This window comes from Pinus tabuliformis, chromosome 5_2, assembly GCF_031772625.1.
Source record: "Pinus tabuliformis cultivar Carrire ecotype Pingquan chromosome 5_2, CPIR1, whole genome shotgun sequence".
NCBI lineage: Eukaryota > Viridiplantae > Streptophyta > Pinopsida > Pinales > Pinaceae > Pinus > Pinus tabuliformis.
In genome coordinates this window covers 653,367,545-653,389,758 of record NC_142306.1, presented here as the reverse complement: position 1 = coordinate 653,389,758, position 22,214 = coordinate 653,367,545, and the positions used below count along the sequence as shown (strand labels likewise).

The 22,214-nt window shown below is 38.7% G+C and overlaps 1 protein-coding gene across 1 annotated transcript; it reads left to right on the top strand.

Annotated features, from left to right (window-relative positions):
- The first annotated feature begins 18,474 nt into the window (after positions 1-18,474).
- On the top strand, positions 18,475-19,014 carry LOC149160749 (uncharacterized). Its single transcript, XM_089434698.1, has one exon. It carries the CDS (start codon positions 18,475-18,477, stop codon positions 19,012-19,014), a length of 540 nt encoding a protein of 179 aa, XP_089290824.1.
- The last annotated feature ends 3,200 nt before the right edge of the window (positions 19,015-22,214 follow it).

Sequence of the window (22,214 nt, the reverse complement as noted above, 5' to 3'; positions counted from 1 at the left end):
TGATGCTATGTGATTCATTTCACTAGTTTCAATCCCACTTCTTCACCCCTGTGAGCATCACCCAATGCAACAAGTGCTAAGTGAACTATTCAAAAAATCATGAGAAATTAGTCAGTTATGACTACCTCTCATGGAAATGGTCATACGTGAATGACTTACTTAATGCAGTTGAATCCCAAAATGATATATAATATAATGCACTGCGTAAATCGCCTAATACTTACTATCATTAGTGTTATTCAAAATCTTATATTTAACCATTATTTTTCTCGAATAAATTAGTTGTAATTAGACTTAATCGCTAGATTACATACAAAAGTAGTTTCATTTTCATTAATTGGGATTGCGTCATAAGAACAACATTGAATCAAAACCACATCAACAAGATGTTGATCACAAAACCCCTTTAGTTTCAACTGTTCCCATAGAACGCTGACAATCACTACACGAAATGGGTATAGGTCTAACATTAGACATTTATTACATTTTTTATCCATATTATTGACCATCAATTTTCCTAGGTCTTAACAACATTGTAAGGGATGCCTATGAGTTACACACATAAGTGAAAAAAAGACACAATTAAGATTCTGTAAGTTTTCACATCACTTAAGAACTATCGATCATTGTTAAAGAGTGCACAACCTAGGCGGTTGGAGTTTGGCTACAAAATTAATTAATTAAAATGACTAAATCACAAAGCACAATAGAGAGAGTAATTCAAGTCTATTCATGAGAAAAAAGAAAGGATTTCAATCTTTTTTATTTCATTCAAATGTTTTGTTATAGAAAAGAACTAATATTATAGAACAATGTCCTCACAACACTTGAAATTATCACGTTCTTACACAACAACACCACATAGAACAAATAAACACCTTCCTGACTAGCACAACAACCATTCATGCTCTCTCAAAATTGTGAAACAACTAAGCCAATGCCACCATTTTAACAACCAAACATCTTGCATCTGAGAAGCAGAAGAAAAACCTTGTATGTTGAAAAAATTCTTTCCTTCCTAATTTTTATCGCAATTTATCTTCACATTGTTGAACTTTTCACATTCCAACTGAAACAAATCGATTCCCATGTCTTCAACCTCTTCATCTTCTAAAACTGCATTGATCCAACTCCTCTCAGTAAGCAGACAAACCAAATTTGTAACTTATAGCTCATTCTGGGAGCATGTCCAGCAAGGTTTGTCTTGTAGCAGTGCAATGAAATAACTACCTAATTTGGGTGTGTCAACATCTCTACGCAATAGGAGTATGAACACGTGATCCTGGGAGTGTCAGCAACTCAAGAGAAATTTCCGTTTTCATAAAAGGTACCTATAGGTGTAGCAACAACTACCATCTGGGTGTATCAACACCTAACATAATATGTGTATCAACAACTTTAAACACATGGGAGTATCTGTTACACAGTATTTTGTCACACCTCCTGCACTTCCCTGTGACATACCCCGAAGTGCCTGAAACATGACCATTATACAATATAATCATCCGTGTATACAACTCAGATCCCTCTTAAGACTTTGATTGGAAAATTTTTTGAGCTTTCTCTAAAGAAGTATCTCTTAAAACCATAAAATGAGGATCATCACTCTTATAAGGCTTAAAACAACGATGGTTTCCTGTTGCACTATACTTGACCAAAAATGGCATCTCTCTATTCTCTTGCATACCTGTGATGATCCCAAAAAGGTAATTTTCCAAAAGAGTATGACAAGCTTCGTGATCTAGAAGCTTCTAGAGCAACGAGCTCGAGGTTTTTCGTGTAGATGAGGTCGAATTCTCCCAACTTGGCCTCTTTGTCTTATACCTATGAGCTACCTCCTTGAGATGAGGGACTAATCCTATATTTGGAGAAGTCCTAACTCCCTCTCCCATCCTATAAATTCATCCTCTCCCATTCCCAAATGGTTGGTCTATATCTATTTGCACCCTTATGCTAAGCTTGTGCCTAAAGGCTATTCATTTGACTTGGAGAAGGAGTGCTTGGAGAGTTCTTGGCTTGGACTTGGATTGCCACTCAAGGAGAGCCTATCAACATCAAGGCTTTGGTTGTAAGCTTCCCTTTATCTTTCTAATAATACACAATTGTTGGTTCATCTTCCCAAAATGTATATGTTCATGTGTCATTTAGCTTGACATTCCTTGATCAGTTAAGTAGGTTGTTATTGGATTTACTATTTGTTTTGGCATGCTTTGTTGTGTCTTGATCACTTTTGTAGGTAGCATAAACACTGAGAGAAGCAGGAACAATCCCATGACACAAGCGGTTTAGAGTCTTCGACAAAAGAAATCGGAATAGCATCAGAATAAGGTAGTCCATCTCTTTCGTTCTTATTTTCAATTGTAACCTAGGAAGATGTCTAGTTGATTGTTACTTTAATTTATATACCCACTCATTGGGCTGCAGGGATCATCTCTGTCTGCAGAGAGGATTAACCTTGACAACAAAATGGCGACTCTTTTGGGGAGCTTATAATCCTTTCCTTCCAATTCTTCACCTTGTCTTTTGATGAGTTTGATTAACCATTCATGCCCAGACTTCTTTGATTGTCTGTAGTCATTCTCACTTTCTGGTAAATGCTTGAAGGTTGTTGATTTGAGTTGTTCTTGAAGATTTGGTGTTTTTTCTTTCTTTTTCTTGCCCATCGCTTTTTTGGCCCTGACAGTCGTGATGATATCGCGAATGTGTTGATTACAGTAGAGATGATCGTTGTTTTTCTCTTAACAGGTCCGATGATAGAAGAAGTTAATGAAATTTAGGGTTTGTCTTTTTGTTTTCAGTTCTTTTTCCTTCTTGTAGTGATTTACAAGTGTGATTTTAGTTGACTCTTTTCTTGTCTAATTGCAATCGCCTCTTAACTTGGTTTAAGTGTGTTTTGAGTTTGATTAGCCTTTTACGGTTTCTAGGTCTTATAGGTAATCCTTCATCCGCTCGTTGATCTTCTCATCAGAGATCAATTACCTGTGTTAAAGAGTATTTTGTGTGTTTGATCATCCTTTGCGAATCACTTTTGATGCTTATGTCTTAAGTTGATTTTATTAGTGTTGGACTGAGTACATACTGTGAAATTCACTTAAGTTTCCATTTGAGAAACAATAGATTGCAAATTGATTGTCTCATTTGAATCGAAAGGAAGTGTTTTCTTTGAGTTTGTGTTTCGAAAACCAGAAGTGAAAGTCTTTATCTTTTCATAGTTTTTGAAGAATATTTTTTGTTGCATTCAAATCATTAATGTGAAAGAGATTTTCATGTTTGTTGGCTTACTTGCATTCTCTTTTACTTTTTGCACTAGATTACATTGATTGCACTAAAGTGAAAAAGAAAAATCATCATTATATCTTAAGGTAGTTCGCTTTAAGGTTTTTGTTTTGGCATTGCATTTGCTTATGATGTGAAAGATTATATTTCATGTGTTTCATTTAGCATTTGAAAATTTTCATTGATGCTTGTTTTCTTCTTTGATGCATGATTTGGGTGATATTCTTCCCTACATAGATAACTTTCATCAAATTGAAGGATTTCATTTCATCATTTAATTGCATTTTAGGAATAGGTAACATTGTTAACGCCTTGAAATCGAAACATAGTTCCAAGATCAACTTTAAAATTTATCATTTAACCTAAGGAGCAATTGAAACATTAAAGTTCATACTTAGTGGTCTAGGCTAGAGACGTGTTCTGACATCTGTAAAACTTAGCAGTTGTCATTCGCTTTTGCATTAAACAACGCTAGCACGGACTTGTGCTCCCCATACCGCCGAGGATACAAAGGAGAACCTCAAAGGTTGCAAATCTTTGTCCATAGGAAGCTGAGTCTACCACCTTGTAAACGTGATACACCGAACACAACATTCAGGCAAATTTCTTGCATGTACATCAAGTCCTTGGTAAATTTATTTGCTAAGGTGTATATTGCAGTTCACGATTACTTGGTACTCCTTTTCCCTAGAGTTATTTGAGTGGTCATCTCGATCTTTTCTGACTCTTTAAATTTGAAAAAGATCATCAAGCACTCGTCCTTTCAAGCTCACTAAACCATCGAAAGCAACTAGAGTCACCTTTTCATCCTTTTCTTGACTCTTAAAAGATGAAAAGGCAAAGTTTTTGTTTCTAGAAATAAATGCCGATGATAAGCATGTCGAACCTAAGCAGTTGCTTCTTGGACCAATATTAAGTAATTCCCTTATTGTTAATAAATCCCTCAACGAATCTCCTTTCCTTTTCTGCTCATAAGAGGAAGTCATCATGGTTGAACCATTGAGTTCATCTCATAGTTCCCCTTCATTGTCTGATACTGAAGGGTCCTCCCAAGGAGTTCCTCTAAATCTCCCTCAATCACTTGAAGATCAAGGTTTTGAACTTGGGATTATTCCAAGTATCCAACCATTGTATTCTCATCCACCTCCATCGGATTCCTGGTCACCTCAAGAATATGATCCTGAGACCCCAGACAATCCTATTCAAAACCTTGAGAGTCCGCAGACTCCTAAGATTCCACAGAGGCTTATTATTCATCTATTGAATCTGCTATTTGATTCTTCTATGATATCTCCTCAGTGTCTTTACAGTCCTTACGATTGGCTTGGTATTCCTTTGGAGTTATCTTCTCACACATATCGAATTCCTTGTCACCAGTTGTTTCCATCTATGGAGTTAGAGGGTGAAATCCCAACCTCTTCTTTGGGTCATTCAAAAGTTTCTGCTACCCATACTCCTCATATCAATGATGAAAAAGGGTATGAATTTCCTCCAGAAGGCTTTCCTTTTGTAGGAAGAGTCACATCTCTCACCTATCTTGAAACTAGTGGACCCATGTTGCCACCTAGTTATACAACCTTTATCTCAGTTAGTTTCAAGTACTCCTAGCGCTTCATCATTTTATTAAAATCCCATTTGGTCTTCAAGTGATATGCCTACATCTGTTTCGTTCATTCTAAACACACCCTCTCAAAATTCTATACAAATTGTTGTCACGTTAGTTCTTGTTCAAACTACAATTCCTTCGCAACCTGTCTCATCGTTTCAATTGACCCTTTCGGTGCAACCGACTATTTCAGGTTAGGTTTTAGTTAGTTCTTCCACCCTTCCATTAAGTGGACAGAATGTACCACCGCCTAGGGGGTAGGATCTGAATATTCCTCTTGCATCAGGTGAAACCAGTGTGAGTGGATTACAAACTCACATGGTTGGAGTTAATCAACCTTATTATGGTAGTATTCCTAACCTTGTTGGTCCATCCGGGTTAGGTAACATCTAATATCAGCAACCTTATATGGCTCAGATTCCAATCCAACATGCTTATGTCCCATACGGTTTGCAAGCCTTGGTTAATCCATCTTACATTCATCAAGCACGAGCTTATGTCCAGCCTTGTCAATCTACTATTCCTGGTGGATATGGTTAGATTAAATTCATAAATTATCAATACCCACGGGGTATATCCCAAGGAACTGTCCAGCAGCCCTTACAGTAGCAAGGAAAACCTTTGTAGCAGTAGGGGCAACCTTCACAGCAGCAAGGGCAAACATTGTAATAGCAAGGGAAATTGTTACAGCAACAGGGGCAACCTTTGTCGCAATCTCATCAGCCTTTGCAGCCACAAACTTAGTTTGTTCAGTAGTCTACTCAACCTTTGTACTCACAAGGCCAACCTTCGCAACACCAAGGTCAACCTTTACAACAGTAGAGTCAGCCTTTGTAGCAACAAGGTCAATCTTTACATCAACAAGCTTTATCTGTGTATCAACAAGGTTAGCCCTTGCAAGCCCAAGATCAACCCCCATAACAGTAGGGTCAGACTTTTCAGGTTCACAGTCAATAAGTTCAACAACATTATAACCCATATGCCATGTACAATGATTATCAACGACCTATGGTAGGTCAATATCAAACCTACCCTAGAAAAAATCCACCTTATGGTCAAGGTAACCCTCAGTGGGGGAAACATCAAGTCCCCTATGCACAAAATCCTCCACTGTGGGGGAAATATCCTTACCAACAAGGATGGAATCCACAGTTTGGGTCTCCTTAAAGACCCTATATGTCGTTCAACACACAATTTCCTTTCTTGGCTACCATTGAACTGACTAATGTCTCACAGCTCACAAATGATCATATTTTTTCATTCGCCTTATTGGCCTTCAGTTCCATCTAAAATTCCAAGCGATTGCCTCAAATTTGAGAGAAATTCTAAAGAGGATCCGCAAGCCCATGTGATGACGCATCACTTATGGTGCTCCTCCAATTCATATGTTGACGATTCTATCCATCTTCGCCTCTTTTAGAGAACCTTAACAGGTGCTGCCACAAAATGGTATATCAAGTTGCCTTGAGCTACCTATTCTGACTTTAACTCTCTAGCTATGGCCTTTCTCACCCACTTCCAATTGCCGATTTGGTATGAAACTGACACTCATTTTCTTACATCCCTTAAGAAATATACCGCGACCCACATTTCCGATCATATCCATGAATGGAGATGTCGGCATTGCCTCATCAAATTCAAGATTGCTGATGAGTTGCTGACTGAATGGTTCACAAATTCATTTGTTAACAATATTGCTAAGGATATAGCTATGGGTGGATGTGTTATTGAAGAGCAATCTATTGCCCGTGCTTAGTATCTAGACTTAGTCTATTCGAAATATGGCACATTGTATGAGATGTTTCCTAATGTGCCGAGACCATCTTCGGATCTGATAACATCAAAGTCTCCTCATGTACCACTTATTGATGGTGTAATTGGTTCTGTGTCTCAGACTTCCATGAAAGCTTCTTCAAAGCAGAAATATGTTTCAAACATTAGTTCCAATAATCCCTTGAAAATTTCATCAAGTCCTGGTAAAACCTCTAAGGTACATGTTGTTTAGTCTACCGTAGCAGATAAGGCCTCCAAAGTTAAGAAAAAGGGAAAAGGTAAAGTCAAATCCAATGCCCCAAAAAATGATCCACCCAAGTCATCTGTTGATGATGCTTCTAAGAGGAACCTGAAATATCCTTGCCTCATCTGTGAGGATGATCATTACACCAAGTATTGTCCCCGGCGTTCTAAAGTTAACTGCTTGTTGAAAGGGACTTCGGATATTTTAAAATAACCTTTTCCATCTCAGCAGATGCAATTGGTAGACCAACTGCAATCCTCTGCCTCCTCTGGTTCCCAAGTTTTCATGATGCAAGGTTCATCACCTATTTTGATTGCTACTCGAACAAAGGACTATCAAACCATGCATAAGTAGATGGTGGAGAAAGGAGTCACCGATATCCCTTATGCTTTTACTCCATCCAATTCTGGTCTGCTCCATATTGAGCACCCCAATAGTGAGTCCGTAATCTAACCACCACCCAAGGGTGTAATTTGGAAATCATCTTATAATCTGAATGCTAGAGCTGCAAAGAACTACAATATTGTTGAGAATTTAGCTCGAGCACCTTCGGCGGTGTGTGCCTTGGAGGTTCTTCAAACCTGTCCAACACAGCGGAAGTCATTGTTGTCTACTATAGGTGCTATTGATCCTTCCTATTCGAGTCTGATTACCTTTGATCTTGAAAATCACGTTCCTCGTCTTCCTCATCAGATTTATCTTCTAATACATGTTCTTATCAAAGGAAAGATGATCCATCAAATTGTTATTGATTAAGGTGCTTCTACCTGCATCATGTCTGTTTCGTGTTGGAAGGCCATTGGCTATCCTTCTCTTAATCAGTCCTTGAACACCTTGGAATCCTTTGATGGTAGAGGCTCACATCCATATGATATTCTCACAAAATTGTCGATTACATTGGAAGAATAGATCGTTGAATTAGCAGTGGAAGTTGTAGATGCAAATCTCAACTACAACCTCCTTCTTGGGCGAAGCTGGACTGACGTTATGTTTTGTGTGGTTTCTTATTTGTTTTGGGTGCTTCGTTTTCCTCACGAAGGAAAAATTTTCACGGTAGATCAACTGTCTTTCTTCTCTTTTGGTTCATCGAACGGAAACATCCCTTATGTGGGAACTACTGAGATTCCTTATGAGATTGTGGGGGTAGGTCACTTCAAAGACTCTACTTTAATTGGTACTTTTACTCTCCCACCTCCGAATATTAATTAAATCCTTATGATCTCAGTTTCTACAGATCCTTGGATTATTCCTACTCCAAATCAAATTGATTCATTTGGCGATTCTGTGCCTTTAAGTCCATTGGAGCAAAATTATCAAGAAATTGTCTTAGCTTTGATGGGCACTTCAGAAAGTCATACTTTTTTCAGTGTGAACTTGGACACTTATGTGCCATTCCCTTGGCTTAGTTCTTGGGATTCTCTGGATCCTTTGAACGAGACATTCCCCATCGACAAGAGTATCATTGAGGTCATGTCTCTAAAGAAAACTGCTTGGAATGGTCTCCATCGTCATTCCTCCTTTCTTCCCAGTCTCAGTGAAATGCCTTCGTGTTTTGAAGCGTTTGTTTCTCATTGCCCAACATCTCCACTTCAGGCACTTGTCCTGGTGGATGAAGTCTTGTCATAAGGTAACAGGGGGAACATCACTGCTACTATTCCTCTTAACATTTCCACTAAACCTGGAATTGTCGAGAACATTCATATTAGGGTTTCCTATTCTCTAGATGGGATCAGGATTTATACTCAACTTTTTAAATAATTTCAAGACGTCTTCGCATGGCCATATGACGAAATTCCTGATATTGATCCAACAATAGTAGTGCATGAAATACCGACTTATCCTGATGCCAAGCTTGTTCGCTAACGGCTTCACCTCGTGCATCCTCGAAAGTTTGTTGCTATTAAAGAAGAAGTTGAAAATATTTTAAAAGTAGGTTTTATTTATCCCATCCCATTGACAAATTGGGTGTCCAACATTGTCCCTGTTGCTAAAAAGAAGGGAATGATCTGTGTCTGTGTATATTACCGCGATATCAATCGTGCATGTCCAAAAGATAATTATCCCACTCCATTCTAGTTGGTGTATGGTTTAGAGGCAACTCTTCCTATCGAATGTGAAATCCCTTCCCTCAAATTAGCTATCGAACTTATTCTGAATACCTCGCATGAAGAGGAAGGACTACTATATCTTGAGAGGCTTGACGAGACTTATTGCATTGCTACGATGGTCATCGAAGCTCAAAAGAAACGTGTCAAAGTTCATTTTGACCAAATCGTTTCTCCCTGCACTTTTGTTGAAGGCAACTTGGTCCTTCTTTATGCTCAGCCAACAATAAATTGGGAGCAAGAAAGTTTGAACCCATGTGGCATGGGCCCTACATCATTAAGAATGTGTTACAAAAAGGTGCCTACGAGCTATGCGATTATGAGGGAAATGCATTGTCACATCCCCGCAATGGGTTGTATCTAAAGAAGTATTACGCGTGAAATTCGTGTAATGACTTTTGTGCATTAATGTATCAATTCATTAGTGTGCGTTTTGAGTTTTGGTGTGTTTTTTTTCTTTTGCAAACATGTTTTTTTCTGCTTACCCTTTGGTTTACAGATGTCATCAAGCCATTATGTTGGTTTTGCTGATGGTGCTTGTCGTAGCACACGAAACCTGTCTTTCGCAGCATGGGTACTCTATCACCCTATTAGCAAGTTGATTAACTTAAAAGGTATATGCCTTGGTCAAATAGCTAATACTATTGTTGAATACAATGCAATTATTGAACTCTTGTCAGAAGCAGTTCTCTTAGCATTAGGGATTTAGTTGTCAAGTTAGATTCACATCTTGTTGTGTTACAGTTAAACAATCATTACTCAGTGAAAAATCCACAAATATTGTGTATGTATCTACGTGTTATATTACTGGAAAGAAATTTTGATTCCATCACATATCAACATATTCCACGTAATTTAAACACATTAACAAATGCATTAGAAAATTTTGTTCTTGATAGGCATTTGTGTCATTTATAAAACTGATCATACTTTGGACACATAAGTAGAAAATAAAACATGCATATGTATATATATGTCATGTCTGTTAGAGTGTTTAGGTGAAGATATAAAAAATAGAGTGTTCTGGGACACTTGGCTTTCAAAGGCTACAAAATGTGTAAAAGAGCTAGAAAGGCTATCAATGAGATCCAAAGAGTTGGATTGCTTCCCCTCATCGGGACAATCCCGTGATGAAGTAGATATCTTCCTCCTAAAGTTCTAGTTCCCGACCTTTTATGATGAATATCTCTCAATCTACATCCCATAGACTGATCAAATAGGGCAACAATTCCATCTAAGCCCTTAACCTTGTGGTCCTGACGAACTTTAGCAACTCGGAATTCCTTAGAGCATTTATGCATTCAGGATTCTGAGCTGCTTGGTGGTCTTCGACCTCATGGCCTCTTTCTTTCCATTCCAGGACCATGGTCTCTTGCACAACATCATTTAACACCAATAAATTCTTTTTTGATGGATTAAAATAAATAAATAAATAAATTTCTTGAAAAGAGGGTTTTTCTTCCAAAAACTTCGCCTTAGCGCCATCGCGCCTGTTTTTACAAATAGAGTGATATCATCGCATGAGCCTTTGGACTCGAGTGTGATCATTGCGGGTCTGATGACCATACCGGCAATGATCACTCGCGCCATAAAAATTAAAAATCCTCCCTTATAGCATATAAATTATTGTTTAAAATGCATAAAAAGGTGATAAAATGCAAGACCCCAGATGGGCCTCTTACTTGTTGCAAACAGTTTGCGAAATTGCACTTCGGATCTCCCGTAATAGCCACTTGAAAATCAAGAAAGTTGGGGCACAAATTCACTTTCAAAGCTTACTACGGTAAAATGGTAAAAAAAAAAATTACCTTTTGTTATTTATAAGTTTTGCAAGTCATTTTTGTCAATATTTTCATAATATTTTAATATTTTTTATCGATATTAGTGATGGGTGCATTTCTTTGTGCAGTTACAGGTACCTTCGAGTGAACAATGATCATTATTGACTGATTCTTGCGAGTTTTATTTTATCTCTTTTTCAGACTCATTAAATAAACGAAAAAGGAACCCCCCTTGAGTCATCTTTGAGATCTATTTTGACTCTCAAAAACTGAAAAGATTGTCAAGTACTTGTCGTTTTGAAATCATTAAAGTAAATGAATCAACATCACCTCAGTATACATTTACCCCTTTTTCGGGCTGAGATTGGCTACTTATGAAAAAGGTACACCTTGATCAACATGGTCAAGAGGTTCTCTCAGTTATTGTTTTCTAACTTTTTAGATTTGAGAGACAAATTACGAAAAGGGACATGATGGAGTTTTCTTTTTCATATCTTTCTCAAGCTCTCTAAATGTGAAAAATATATTGAGTTATTCTTACGTTGGACTCATTAAAACCTTATGACGAAAGACTCATCACCATGATGAGACCGAGCTTCTCCTTCCTAGGGCTCGTAAAACTTACTAGGATGGATTCATTCGAAGAATGAACTTACATGACAAGCATATGCTATCCTCTTCAAGCTTGTGATAAAAATAGTTGGGGTACTCGCTAGAAATAACAGTGTGGGGGGGGGTGAAGATGAAACATCCTTTGTATAGATAGCATGTCACTCTTGAACATGGCACTCTTTTGCTCTCTTGTCGGGTTTGGTATGTCCTCACTCAGTCACTTGTCCTATCAGGTTTGGGTGATCCATTTTTGCCCCTCATTTGACTATTCCATTTTATCATCATGACCTTTAGTCCTATGTTGAGTAGATGATTCCATGCTTTGGAGTCGTGTTGCCAGTGTTCAAGAGAAGTCCAATATGTAGTTATTTACCTATACATTATTTGAGTCATTGTTACAGTCTTGAAAATTATTCCACTTTATTCCTTCTCTCGTGTCAATGATGGGGGATTCATCATTTCCCTCCTTCGAAGGGTTGCTTCCTATCGACTTCAGCTCATTATCTAGGAAGATGAATTAGAAACCCCCTTTCAGTATGTTAGAGCTTGCATGCCTTAATGGCAAGTTCTTCACATCCGATGAAAAGTCTTCATCATTGGCTTTCGATTGGGTGATTCCACAAGTGTTCAACTTCAACCTCATTATCACAGTCACGGATTGTAATGTTGTACCTTGAGAGCCATTTTCATTATGGGTGGTTTCTCTCATACCTGTTAATGGTCCACATCATTGGGCAGTAATCGGGTGGTTTTCTACATGTTCGACTTCAATATGTTGATTCGCATGTTGGAATTCACACTTTGATTAGGTCAGGATGGAGTGCAAGACCATGAGTCTTGTCTGGTATTACTCAGCCTACATGGAGTTATATGTCATTCATGATTGTACACATGTTTCTACTATACGGATGGTTGTGACCATACCGTGGGACTTTATACTTATGATGATCCTAGTTATCTAGATGGTTGCACCCATACGATGGATCTTTTCATATAGTCTTCATAATTCAGATGGTTGCACCCATGTCGTAGATTCATGTCTTGATCTTAGATATGCATATGTATATGTGTCCTTGATTTGCAGGTCTCCTAACAATGTGTGTCCTCGTCCTTGCAAGAGCTCGTAAAGCATCTCAGCCATCACTCCTCATCTGCCTCCATGCTTTAGGGGGCATTTGTTACACAATATTTTGTCACACCTCCTACACTTCCCTGTGACATACCCCGAAGTGCCCAAAATATTACCATTATATAGTATACTCATCCATGTATACAACTTAGATCCCTCCTAAGACTTTGATCGGAAAATGCATTGAGCTTTCCTTGAAGAAATAGATCTTAAAACCCTAAAATGAGGATCATCGCTCTTATAAGGCTTAAAACAATGATCGTCACCTATTGCAATGTACTTGACCAGTGGTGGCATCACTTTGTTCCCTTGCATACTCGCGATGATCCCAAAAAGTTAATTTTCCAAAAGAGGATGAGAAGCTTCGTGATCTAGAAGCCTCTAGAGCAACAAGTTGGAGGTTGTTTCGCATAGATGAGGTCGAATTATCCTAACTTGGCCTCTTTGTCTTATCCCTATGAGCTACCTCCTTGAGATGAGGGCCTAATCCTATCTTTGGAGAAGTTGTAAATCCCTCTCCCAACCTATAAATTCATCCTCTCCCATTCCCAAATGGTTGGTCTATGTCTATTTGCACCCTTACGCTAAGATTGTGCCTAAAGACTATTCATTTGACTTGGAGAAGGAGTGCTTGGAGAGTTCTTGGCTTGGGCTTGGATTACCACTCAAGGAGAGCCTACCAACATCAAGGCTTTGGTTGTAAGATTCCCTTTATCTTTCTAATAATACACAACTGCTCGTTCATCTTCCCAAAATGCATATGTTCATGTATCATTTATCTTGACATTCATTGATCAGTTAAGTAGGTTATTATTGGATTTGCTATTTGTTTTGGCATGCTTTGTTGTGTCTTAATCACTTGTACAACTGCATAAACATTGAGATAAGCAGGAACAAGCCTGTGACACAAAGCGGTTCAGAGTCTTCAACAAAGGAAATCAGAATAGCATCAAAATGAGGTAGGCCATCTCTTTCGTTCTTATTTTCAATCGTAACCCAGGAAGATGTCTAGTTGATTGTTACTGCAGTCGCTAGACCCACTGATTGGGCTAGAGGGATCATCTCTATCCATAGAGAGGATTAACCTTGACAACAATAGAAACATGTATTGCAAATTCAACATAAACTTTTTTTCGGTATATGAGAATTGCCCAAAGCCAAGGATGTGCTTGCATCAGACACCCTTATCAAGAAAAAAATGAGCTACCAACTCATGGGGTATTTCCTTTAGAGATTGAAGTCCCTTGTAGGCATGCGAACTCTTGCTCAGTCACCCATGATGCATCTTCAAATCCAATGTTTCTCAATTTGACCAAATACTATAAATAATACCTCTGATGAGTCTACTTTCCAACCCTTGTGGCCATAATTTCTTCCACTTCTTCAACAGGTTTGACTGGTAATTGTTCTTTCCACTTAGTGACTATATGAGCATTGCCCAAAGCCAAGGATGCACTTGCATCAAACATCCTTATCAAGAAAAAAATGAGCTACCAACTCATGGGGTATTTCCTTTAGAGATTGAAGTCCCTTGTAGGCATGCCAATTCTTTCTCAGTCACCCATGATGCATCTTCAAATCCATTGTTTCTCAATTTGACCAAATACTATAAATAATACATCTGATGAGTCTACTTTCCAACCCTTGTGGCCATAATTTCTTCCACTTCTTCAACAGGTTTGACTGGTAATTGTTCTTTCCACTTAGTGACTATACCTATCTCTTTTCTTATTTCTCCTTAGCATAACTCATATAGATCAACTATATTGAATATCAAAGAGATATCTAATTCTCTTGGAAGCTCCAACTTGTAGGCATTTAAAAAAAAATTGAAGAATCCTACATGGGCATATTTTCTTATATTTTAGCTTATTGTAGGTACCCCTAGAAAACATCTCTTTTTGCAGATGCACCATTACCAAATCCACTTCAGCAAAAACATTTTCTCTTCTTTTCAATCCACCTTCTCCTTATACATATCATTACTTTGCTACAATATTTTCTTTACCTATTCATGTATCAATTGCATGTTGTCTGCAAAATCAATTGCATTAGAACTCTTCCTTTTCCTCCAAATATGGTAACTGTATCAGGTCCATAATTCCCTTCGGTGAGTGCCCATAAACAATTTGAAATGTAATCTTACTAGTGGATTTTTTCACCAAGTCATTGTATGCAAACTCTGCTTGTTCCAAGACCATATCCCACTGGTTGGGATTTTCACCACTCAAACTTGTCAACAAATTCCTAAGACTCTGTGTCACTACTGTTGGGCACCAAATATGCTTACCTTTTCCTTACATTTCCACTCATCTTTTCATCCTTTTTACACTCATTAACATGTATCTATTATGCTAAACCTATGAGGTGACCCTCCTTTCTCTATCTCTTGGAATATTTAGTTAATGAAGTAAAGTCACAAGGATTTTACCTATGTGAGCCTCTAAAACTTGTTATGTCCACAGATTCCGGAGAATAGGTGTTGATCTTCCAGCACAGAGTGGCAGTTCTGCAATTCATAGTAGTTGTTCAGCAGCGCTAAAACAACATAACTAACTTGCAGCTGTTTCCAATCTGTTTTGGATCATTTCTATTCTCGCTCTCTCGACACTAGTGGTGTTTTGAACTGATGTATATTTTTGGGAATGTAGTTGCCAGGTTTTGGGGGAAAATGTTATCACCCCCTGTATTGTATAAAAGATGGATCGTTCCTGTGTGAAGGGTTAGCCATTCCAAGATATGTATTGTAACAATTTTCTTCAGATTAATAAAATATAAATTCTTTGTTGTTCTATCTTCAGTTGTGAGTAAACGCAACCCTGATTAGATAGTTAGGCCCGCTTTTCTGATCAGGTGTTGTGTGTTTCCTTTTTATGTGTTGTTTTACTTGTTGTATCTATTTCCTTATTGTTGTTGCATAGTACATAGATTGTTGTCAATGTATTTTTAAGTTCTGCATCTCAACTCCATTACTGTTACAGTGATGCTTTAATTTATTAGTCATTAACCCTTGGTTGATGTAGAGTGTAACCTTGCTCCTGCATATACCTTGTGCATTACCTTGAAAAGAGTACGCACCCAGATTGATGAATTAATGTAGGAAAAGCGTTGATGAATTTGTTCATACCTAGACACCAACATTTTGGCATCGTTGCTGGGGAATGCTAACAAGGTGCAAGACATAATCTGTATCAACCAGAGGGTCAATCTCTCATCCTGGGGAGAGAAGGAGTTCTCTCACTTTGCTCTAGGTCCTAAGCGTAGTTATTTCTTTGTTTTGTTGTTGTTGTTTTTTTTTTTTTTTTTCGTATTTATCTTTAGGCCCAATCTCTCGTCCTGGGAAGGGAGTGGTCCTTTGATGCCCTACTCCAGGCCCTGAGTTTAAATTATTCTTTCATTTTTGCTTATTTTGATTTTGGGGAAAACCCAATCTCTTGTCCTGGGGAGGGAGTGGTCCTTTGATGCCCTGCTTCAGGTTCCGAGTGTTGGATTTCCTTGTTTGTATTCTTTTTTGTTTGGTTTCTTGTCTTGGCGAGGGAAGGGTCCTTTGATGCCCTGCTCCAGGCCCTGAACCCTAGGTTTCTTTTTCTTTAGTTGTTTTTCCTTTCCGCTGATCTCTCGTCCTGGGGAGGGAATGGTCTTTTGACACCCTGCTCCAAGTCCTGAGCATTGTGATGGTATCGACATTTTCATTACATCAACTTGCATGAACAAAGATTCGAATAAAAGGGGCAGAGGAAGAGCCCCAAAGAAGGGAGGATGGGATTTGGGAAGTAACACTTATATCCAGCAAATCATCGTGAGAGATGAATCACAAGCATCTTCTCGTGCTGTTGTAAGGCCAGGTATACAAACAAGATCAAAAGGACAATCTGTAGATCAACCAGTGTTTTCCATAGCACCCCCTATTGATTTGATATTGTGGACCCTTCCAGCAGCCGAAGAGACAAGAAGAAGTACACTTGATAAAGGGGTATTGCTGCTAGCAGCAGAAGAAGAAGAAGTTGCAAGTAGAACATCCGAGGGACTAGCCCATTCCAGTAGGGAAGAAGAAGTTGCAGAGAGGAGGTCTAAAGGGTCAAGTCACTATGACAAAGAGGAAGAAGTTGTAGGGGCATTTCTATCACCAAAGGATAGAGGGAGTGTTGTTAAGGCAACTCAAACCCCTGTGATAAGAGCCCTTCCATCATTTCCTATAGAGCATTCTGAAATACCTAGTGATTATTGGAGGGTATTTATGGCACCTACAACCTCCACTATTGACCTCCCAATTGGGGATCTTGGGACTGGCGCACCAACAAATCCCATTCCTTTAACAGCTTTACCTAGCTTTCATGGGCTTACTTCAGAAGATCCCGACATGTTATTGTTTGAATTTGACATTGTGTGTTGGGGATATGATTATATAATAGATGCTCAGAAATTGAAAATCTTCCCTACTGTGCTAAAAGGGATAGCCCTGCATTGGTTTATGGGTCTTGGGGGAAGGACTATTTCAACATGGGAGGAGATGAAAACTGCTTCCCTGGAGAAGTATCAGGATTATTAAAAATCACAAGACATTAAGGAAGAACTCTTCAAGTTTACACAGAAAGAGGACGAAAATATGGAAGACTATGTGGAATGCTTTAAATATAAATTGTAGAGATCAAGTCACGCAGACTTGGATAAGGACATTTTGAAAATTATCCTTCTCTGGGCCTTTTGAGAGGACTCTTTGGAATTGTTAAATATATTCAGAAAGGGAGATATATCAAAGGAGAAATTCGACACCATCTACGAGTTGTGCATCCAATTCTCAAGGGGAGTTGCAAGGAATAAACAAGGGATTTGGTCAACAAAAGTATATGGTGGAGGTGTCACAAAAGCAGAAATTGGAAATTTGCTAGACAGCTTGAGGACTGATATCATGAGTACCCTGTATGAACAAATGGACACACTGTAGGCAAAACAAAAATAGTTGGAAAAATAACTATGGCTATATTTTGCCCAAAGTGCAGGAAGAAACACCCATAGAGGGAATGCCCATTAAAATCTGTAGAGGAGTGTGCAATCTATGGGTTGAATCATGCGACAAGTTCATGCCCCTCCTTGCTAGGATTGAAAGCAGTTTTTCAAGGGACGGGTGAAGAGATGGAGTAGCTATACTTTATGGGACCCAAAAAGCCATGACAACCTCGGCCATCAATAGGAAATCAAGGTATGTTTCCAGATCCATCTCAATATTTTAGTAATTTTTATATGGGTCCCTAGTCCATGCCTTATCCACCTATGTGGCCCCAATACCAGATTCCACCTTGGCAGCAATGGGCTCCTCAATCTAGTTTGAGTTCCTCGTGGGCTTCGAACTGGTGTGGACCTTCTCCTCCTGGGTAGTTTCCCCAATCAATGCCACAACAACAACTCCAGTTGCCCTCTAATATGCCCCCTGGTAATCAGCTTGTTCGCCCTCAACTTCCCATCCAACCCAATCCAAATCCTAACAATAAAGGGGCTCAACAAGCTGACACCCTCAACCTACCTTCATACATCATCTCCACCATAGAATTGTATGAGATGAATTTAAGATCTGGGTGGGTAGTAGATGCTCAACCCTCACCTGTTATCACTGAACAAGTTGGCAGTGAGGTAAAGGAACCAAAAATGGTTGAAGAGGAACCAAACCAAGTCAGCAAAAATCAGACACCTCCTTAGCCGCTAATTACTCAAAAACACCAAGTTGAACGCCCTATCTAGAAAGATTGGCTTTGAGTAAATAGATCCCTCAAGATTAGTTTGATTTGTTAGGGGAGCTACAAAATTTGTTTGTTAAGATCCCCCTATTGCAAGCTATGAGGGACATACCTATATATGCAAAAACTCTCAGGGAATATTGCGCTAAGAAGCCTAAAAAGAAATCAAGGGACCCACTCACCATTCATGTGGTGGGAAAGCTATCCGATTTTATGATGGGGGAGGTCATGCCTATGAAATATGGGGATCCCAAGAACCCAATTTTAATCGTGCAAATTAATGGAGTAGAAATTCCACAAGTGTTGGTAGATTTGGGCGTTGCCATAAATGTCATTACTGCTGAGACTATGCAGGCATTGGGTCTTCAGAACTTGAAACCTACACCTACTGTGTTAGAGCTGGCAGATCAATCTATGATTAAATCGGTAGGGAAGTTAGAAGATATTACAATCTCAATTGATTCATGGCACTACCCTGTGGATTTCCTAGTACTGCAAACGCAATCCCTAGTTGGTGGCCATCCCCTGATTCTGGGAAGACCGTGGCTGGAAACTATAGACGCTTATATTGGGTGTCGTTCTGGACATATGGTTATCTCGAATGGACAGAGTACTAAGAATTTAGTGTTATATCATCTTGTAGAACCTAGTCCATCAATGGAACCATCGGTCTGCAAGAAACCTTTACCAAAGGAAGAATCTAAATTTGAAAATGAGGAATTAAGGCCAATCCTTACTATTGGACAGGCCCTTTAGTTGAAATGGAAACAACAAATGAAACAATTACTACTTTTATTAGTGATCCCTGTTCTATTTCAAACTCAAATCAACAAATTTTAGAGTTCATATTGAGTTGTGAAACACAGGAAAGTATCAGAACAACCCATGGATTCGATGAGCTACCTACAGTTGTGTCCCATGACATAATTTCAGTGGAAATAGAGCCAGGGAAGACCTTGAATATCAATCCAGATTTTTCAGAATCCCAGATGAAACAACTCTTGGATGTTCTTCGAGAACACAAAGAAGCATCCTCCTGGGACTATATAGACATGAAAGGGATTCCTGCCAATTTATGCACCCATCATATATACATCAAAGAGGACTTTCATCCTATGAGACAACCTCAGAGAAGGATGAAACCTCCTCTGAAGAACATTGTTAAGGAAGACCTTCAAAATCTACTGGATGTGGGATTTATCTACCCCATTTCGGTCAATCAATGGGTTTCCCCATTAGTGATGGTTCCTAAGAAAAATGGTAAATGGAAGATATGCATGGATTATAGAGAATTAAATAAGGCAACGTAGAAAGACCATTTTTCGTTACCATTCATTGACCAAGTCTTGGATACTCTAGCTGGGAAGAAGTTCTTCTCCTTCCTGGATGGATTTAGTAGGTACAACCAGATCTAGATAGCCCCTGAATATCATGATAAAATCACTTTCACATGTCCTTGGGGAACTTTCTCATACCAGGTCCTCCCATTTGGTCTCTGTAATTCACTTGCAAGATTCCAAAGGGAAATTTTGGGGATTTTATCTGATCTGGTAGATGACAGTGCTGAGATTTATATGGACGATTTCACTCCATATGGGGATTCATTTGAAGAAGGGTTGGAAAATCTGAAAAAAGTACTTGAAAGATGTAAGTGGGTGTGTGTCTCTTTGAGTACGATAAAATGCCACAGGATGATGGAGAAAGGAATAGTTTTGGGACATTTACTCTTAGCTGCTAGAATTCGAATGGATCTAGCTAAGATAAAGGTAATATTTCACTTCCCAATACCTAAAACACCCACACAGGTACGTAGCTTTATTGGTTGTGCTGGTTATTACAGGTTCTTTATAGAAAACTTTACTAAAGTATCCCACCCACTTTTTCAATTGCTGACAAAACATGTAGATTTTGTGTGGACAGATGATTGTGATGCAGCCTTTGTGAAGATCAAGGAACTTGTCTGTAGCGCTCTGATCCTTCGAGAGTCGGACTGGACATTACCATTCCATATCCATGCTGATGCTTCTCAGACAATAGTTGGGGCAGTTTTGGGACAACAAGTGGATAAGGTACCATATGCAGTCTACTATTTTAGTAAGAACTTGGCTCCAGCTGAGTTGAACTACACAGTGACTGAAAAAGAATTCTTCACTGTCATCTACGCCATCAACAAGTTCCGACATTATATTACCGGGTACCCCACCTTTGTACATACTGATCATGCAACAATCAGGTATCTGATGAATAAAACCATTACTCCTGGTCGTATTACAAGATGGCTTTTGTTACTTCAAGAGTTTGACATTACCATAGTAGATAAACCAGGGAAGGACAATGTGGTTGTTGATTTTCTGTCTAGGCTAGAAAATAATGTTGAAGGTACATCCATCGAAGATAGTTTTCCAGATGAAAATCTTTTTGCAATTTCTGCTAACACTCCATGGTATGCAGATATTGCTAACTATCTTGCTATAGGGGAGGTACCTAGTCATTTTTCAAACAGGGATCAGCGGAAAATTATTCATCAAAGTACCCAATATTCATGGATGGCAAGGTATCTCTTTCATACAAGGGTTGATTAGCAGATCCGGCACTGCGTATCAGAGGATGAAATCTATGAAAAATTGAAGGCTGCCCATGATGGCCCTTGTGGAGGATATTTTGCAGATAAAAGAACAGGCCACAAGATGCTACAAATGGGATACTACTAGCCTTCTATCTTTCGTGATGCCCGAGATTATGTCTGAAGATGTGACAGTTGTCAACAGATGGGACGGCCTGGGAAATCGGATGAGATGCCACTACAACCCCAGATAGTCCTCGAACCTTTTGAAAAATGGGCCATTGACTTTATTTCAACTTTCAACCCACCTTCTCACCAAAAGGTTCACAATTTGGTCTGCACCAATTATGTAACTAAGTGGGTGGAAGCCAGAGTTGTTGCGAAAGCAACAGAATAGGTGGTCGTAGATTTTATTTTTGAAGATATTTTTGCTCAATATGGTACTCCAAGGGAGATCATTTCATATGGGGGAGCATAGTTCACATCCCACATGATAGGAAGGCTTATACAGAAATACAGGGTTAAACATAGAGTGACAACTCCTTACCATCCTCAGGCGAATGGACAAGTAGAAAGTACAAACAAGGTATTGGAAGATATCTTAACAAAAACTTTAGCAAGTCATCATCGAGATTGGTCTCAGAAACTTATGGGTGCTCTTTGGGCATATAGGACAACATGGAGGAATACAACCAGGTTTCACCATTTGAGTTAGTCTATGGGAAATCCCCTTGTTCCCAGTAGAATTTGAGATCAACACGCTCATAACAGCTTTGGAAGTGGGATTAGACTTATTAGAGGCCCAGAAACACTGGTTGGAACAGCTCAATGAGTTAGATGAGATCCATTTAGTGGTTTTCCATAAAACTACTACTATTCAATAGAAGAGAATGAAATGGCATGATAAATTCATCAAGAACAAGGTGTTTTATATGGGAGATTGGGCATTACTCTATGACTCTTGATTCAAAGACTTTAAGGGCAAGCTTTGCACTCGTTGGATGGGACCCTATGAAGTGGATGATGTGTTTGACAATGGAACAATTGGATTAATTACAATAGATGAAACTCATACTTGCTTCCTAGTGAATGGACATCGTCTGAAATTATACCACCGTCCAGCTTCTAAGGATGCCTTCATCAAACATCTCTTTGATAACTCTGGTTTGATGGTTGTTGGTGAAGAGATTACTCTCTCTGCCTATATATATACATATATACATATCTATATCTATATATATATATATATATATATATATATATATATATATATATATAGATATAGATATGTTTTTACTACTTACTTGTTTGTCTTTTGTAGGTATAACGATTAGATTATGACAAGAAGGAGCTGAAAGAAAAATTTTCCAAGGAATATTTCATGTTGTTACTC

Coding starts and splice junctions, on each gene's coding strand:
- LOC149160749 (XM_089434698.1), top strand. CDS start 18,475: ATGGGGGAGGTCATGCCTATGAAATATGGGGATCCCAAGAACCCAATT.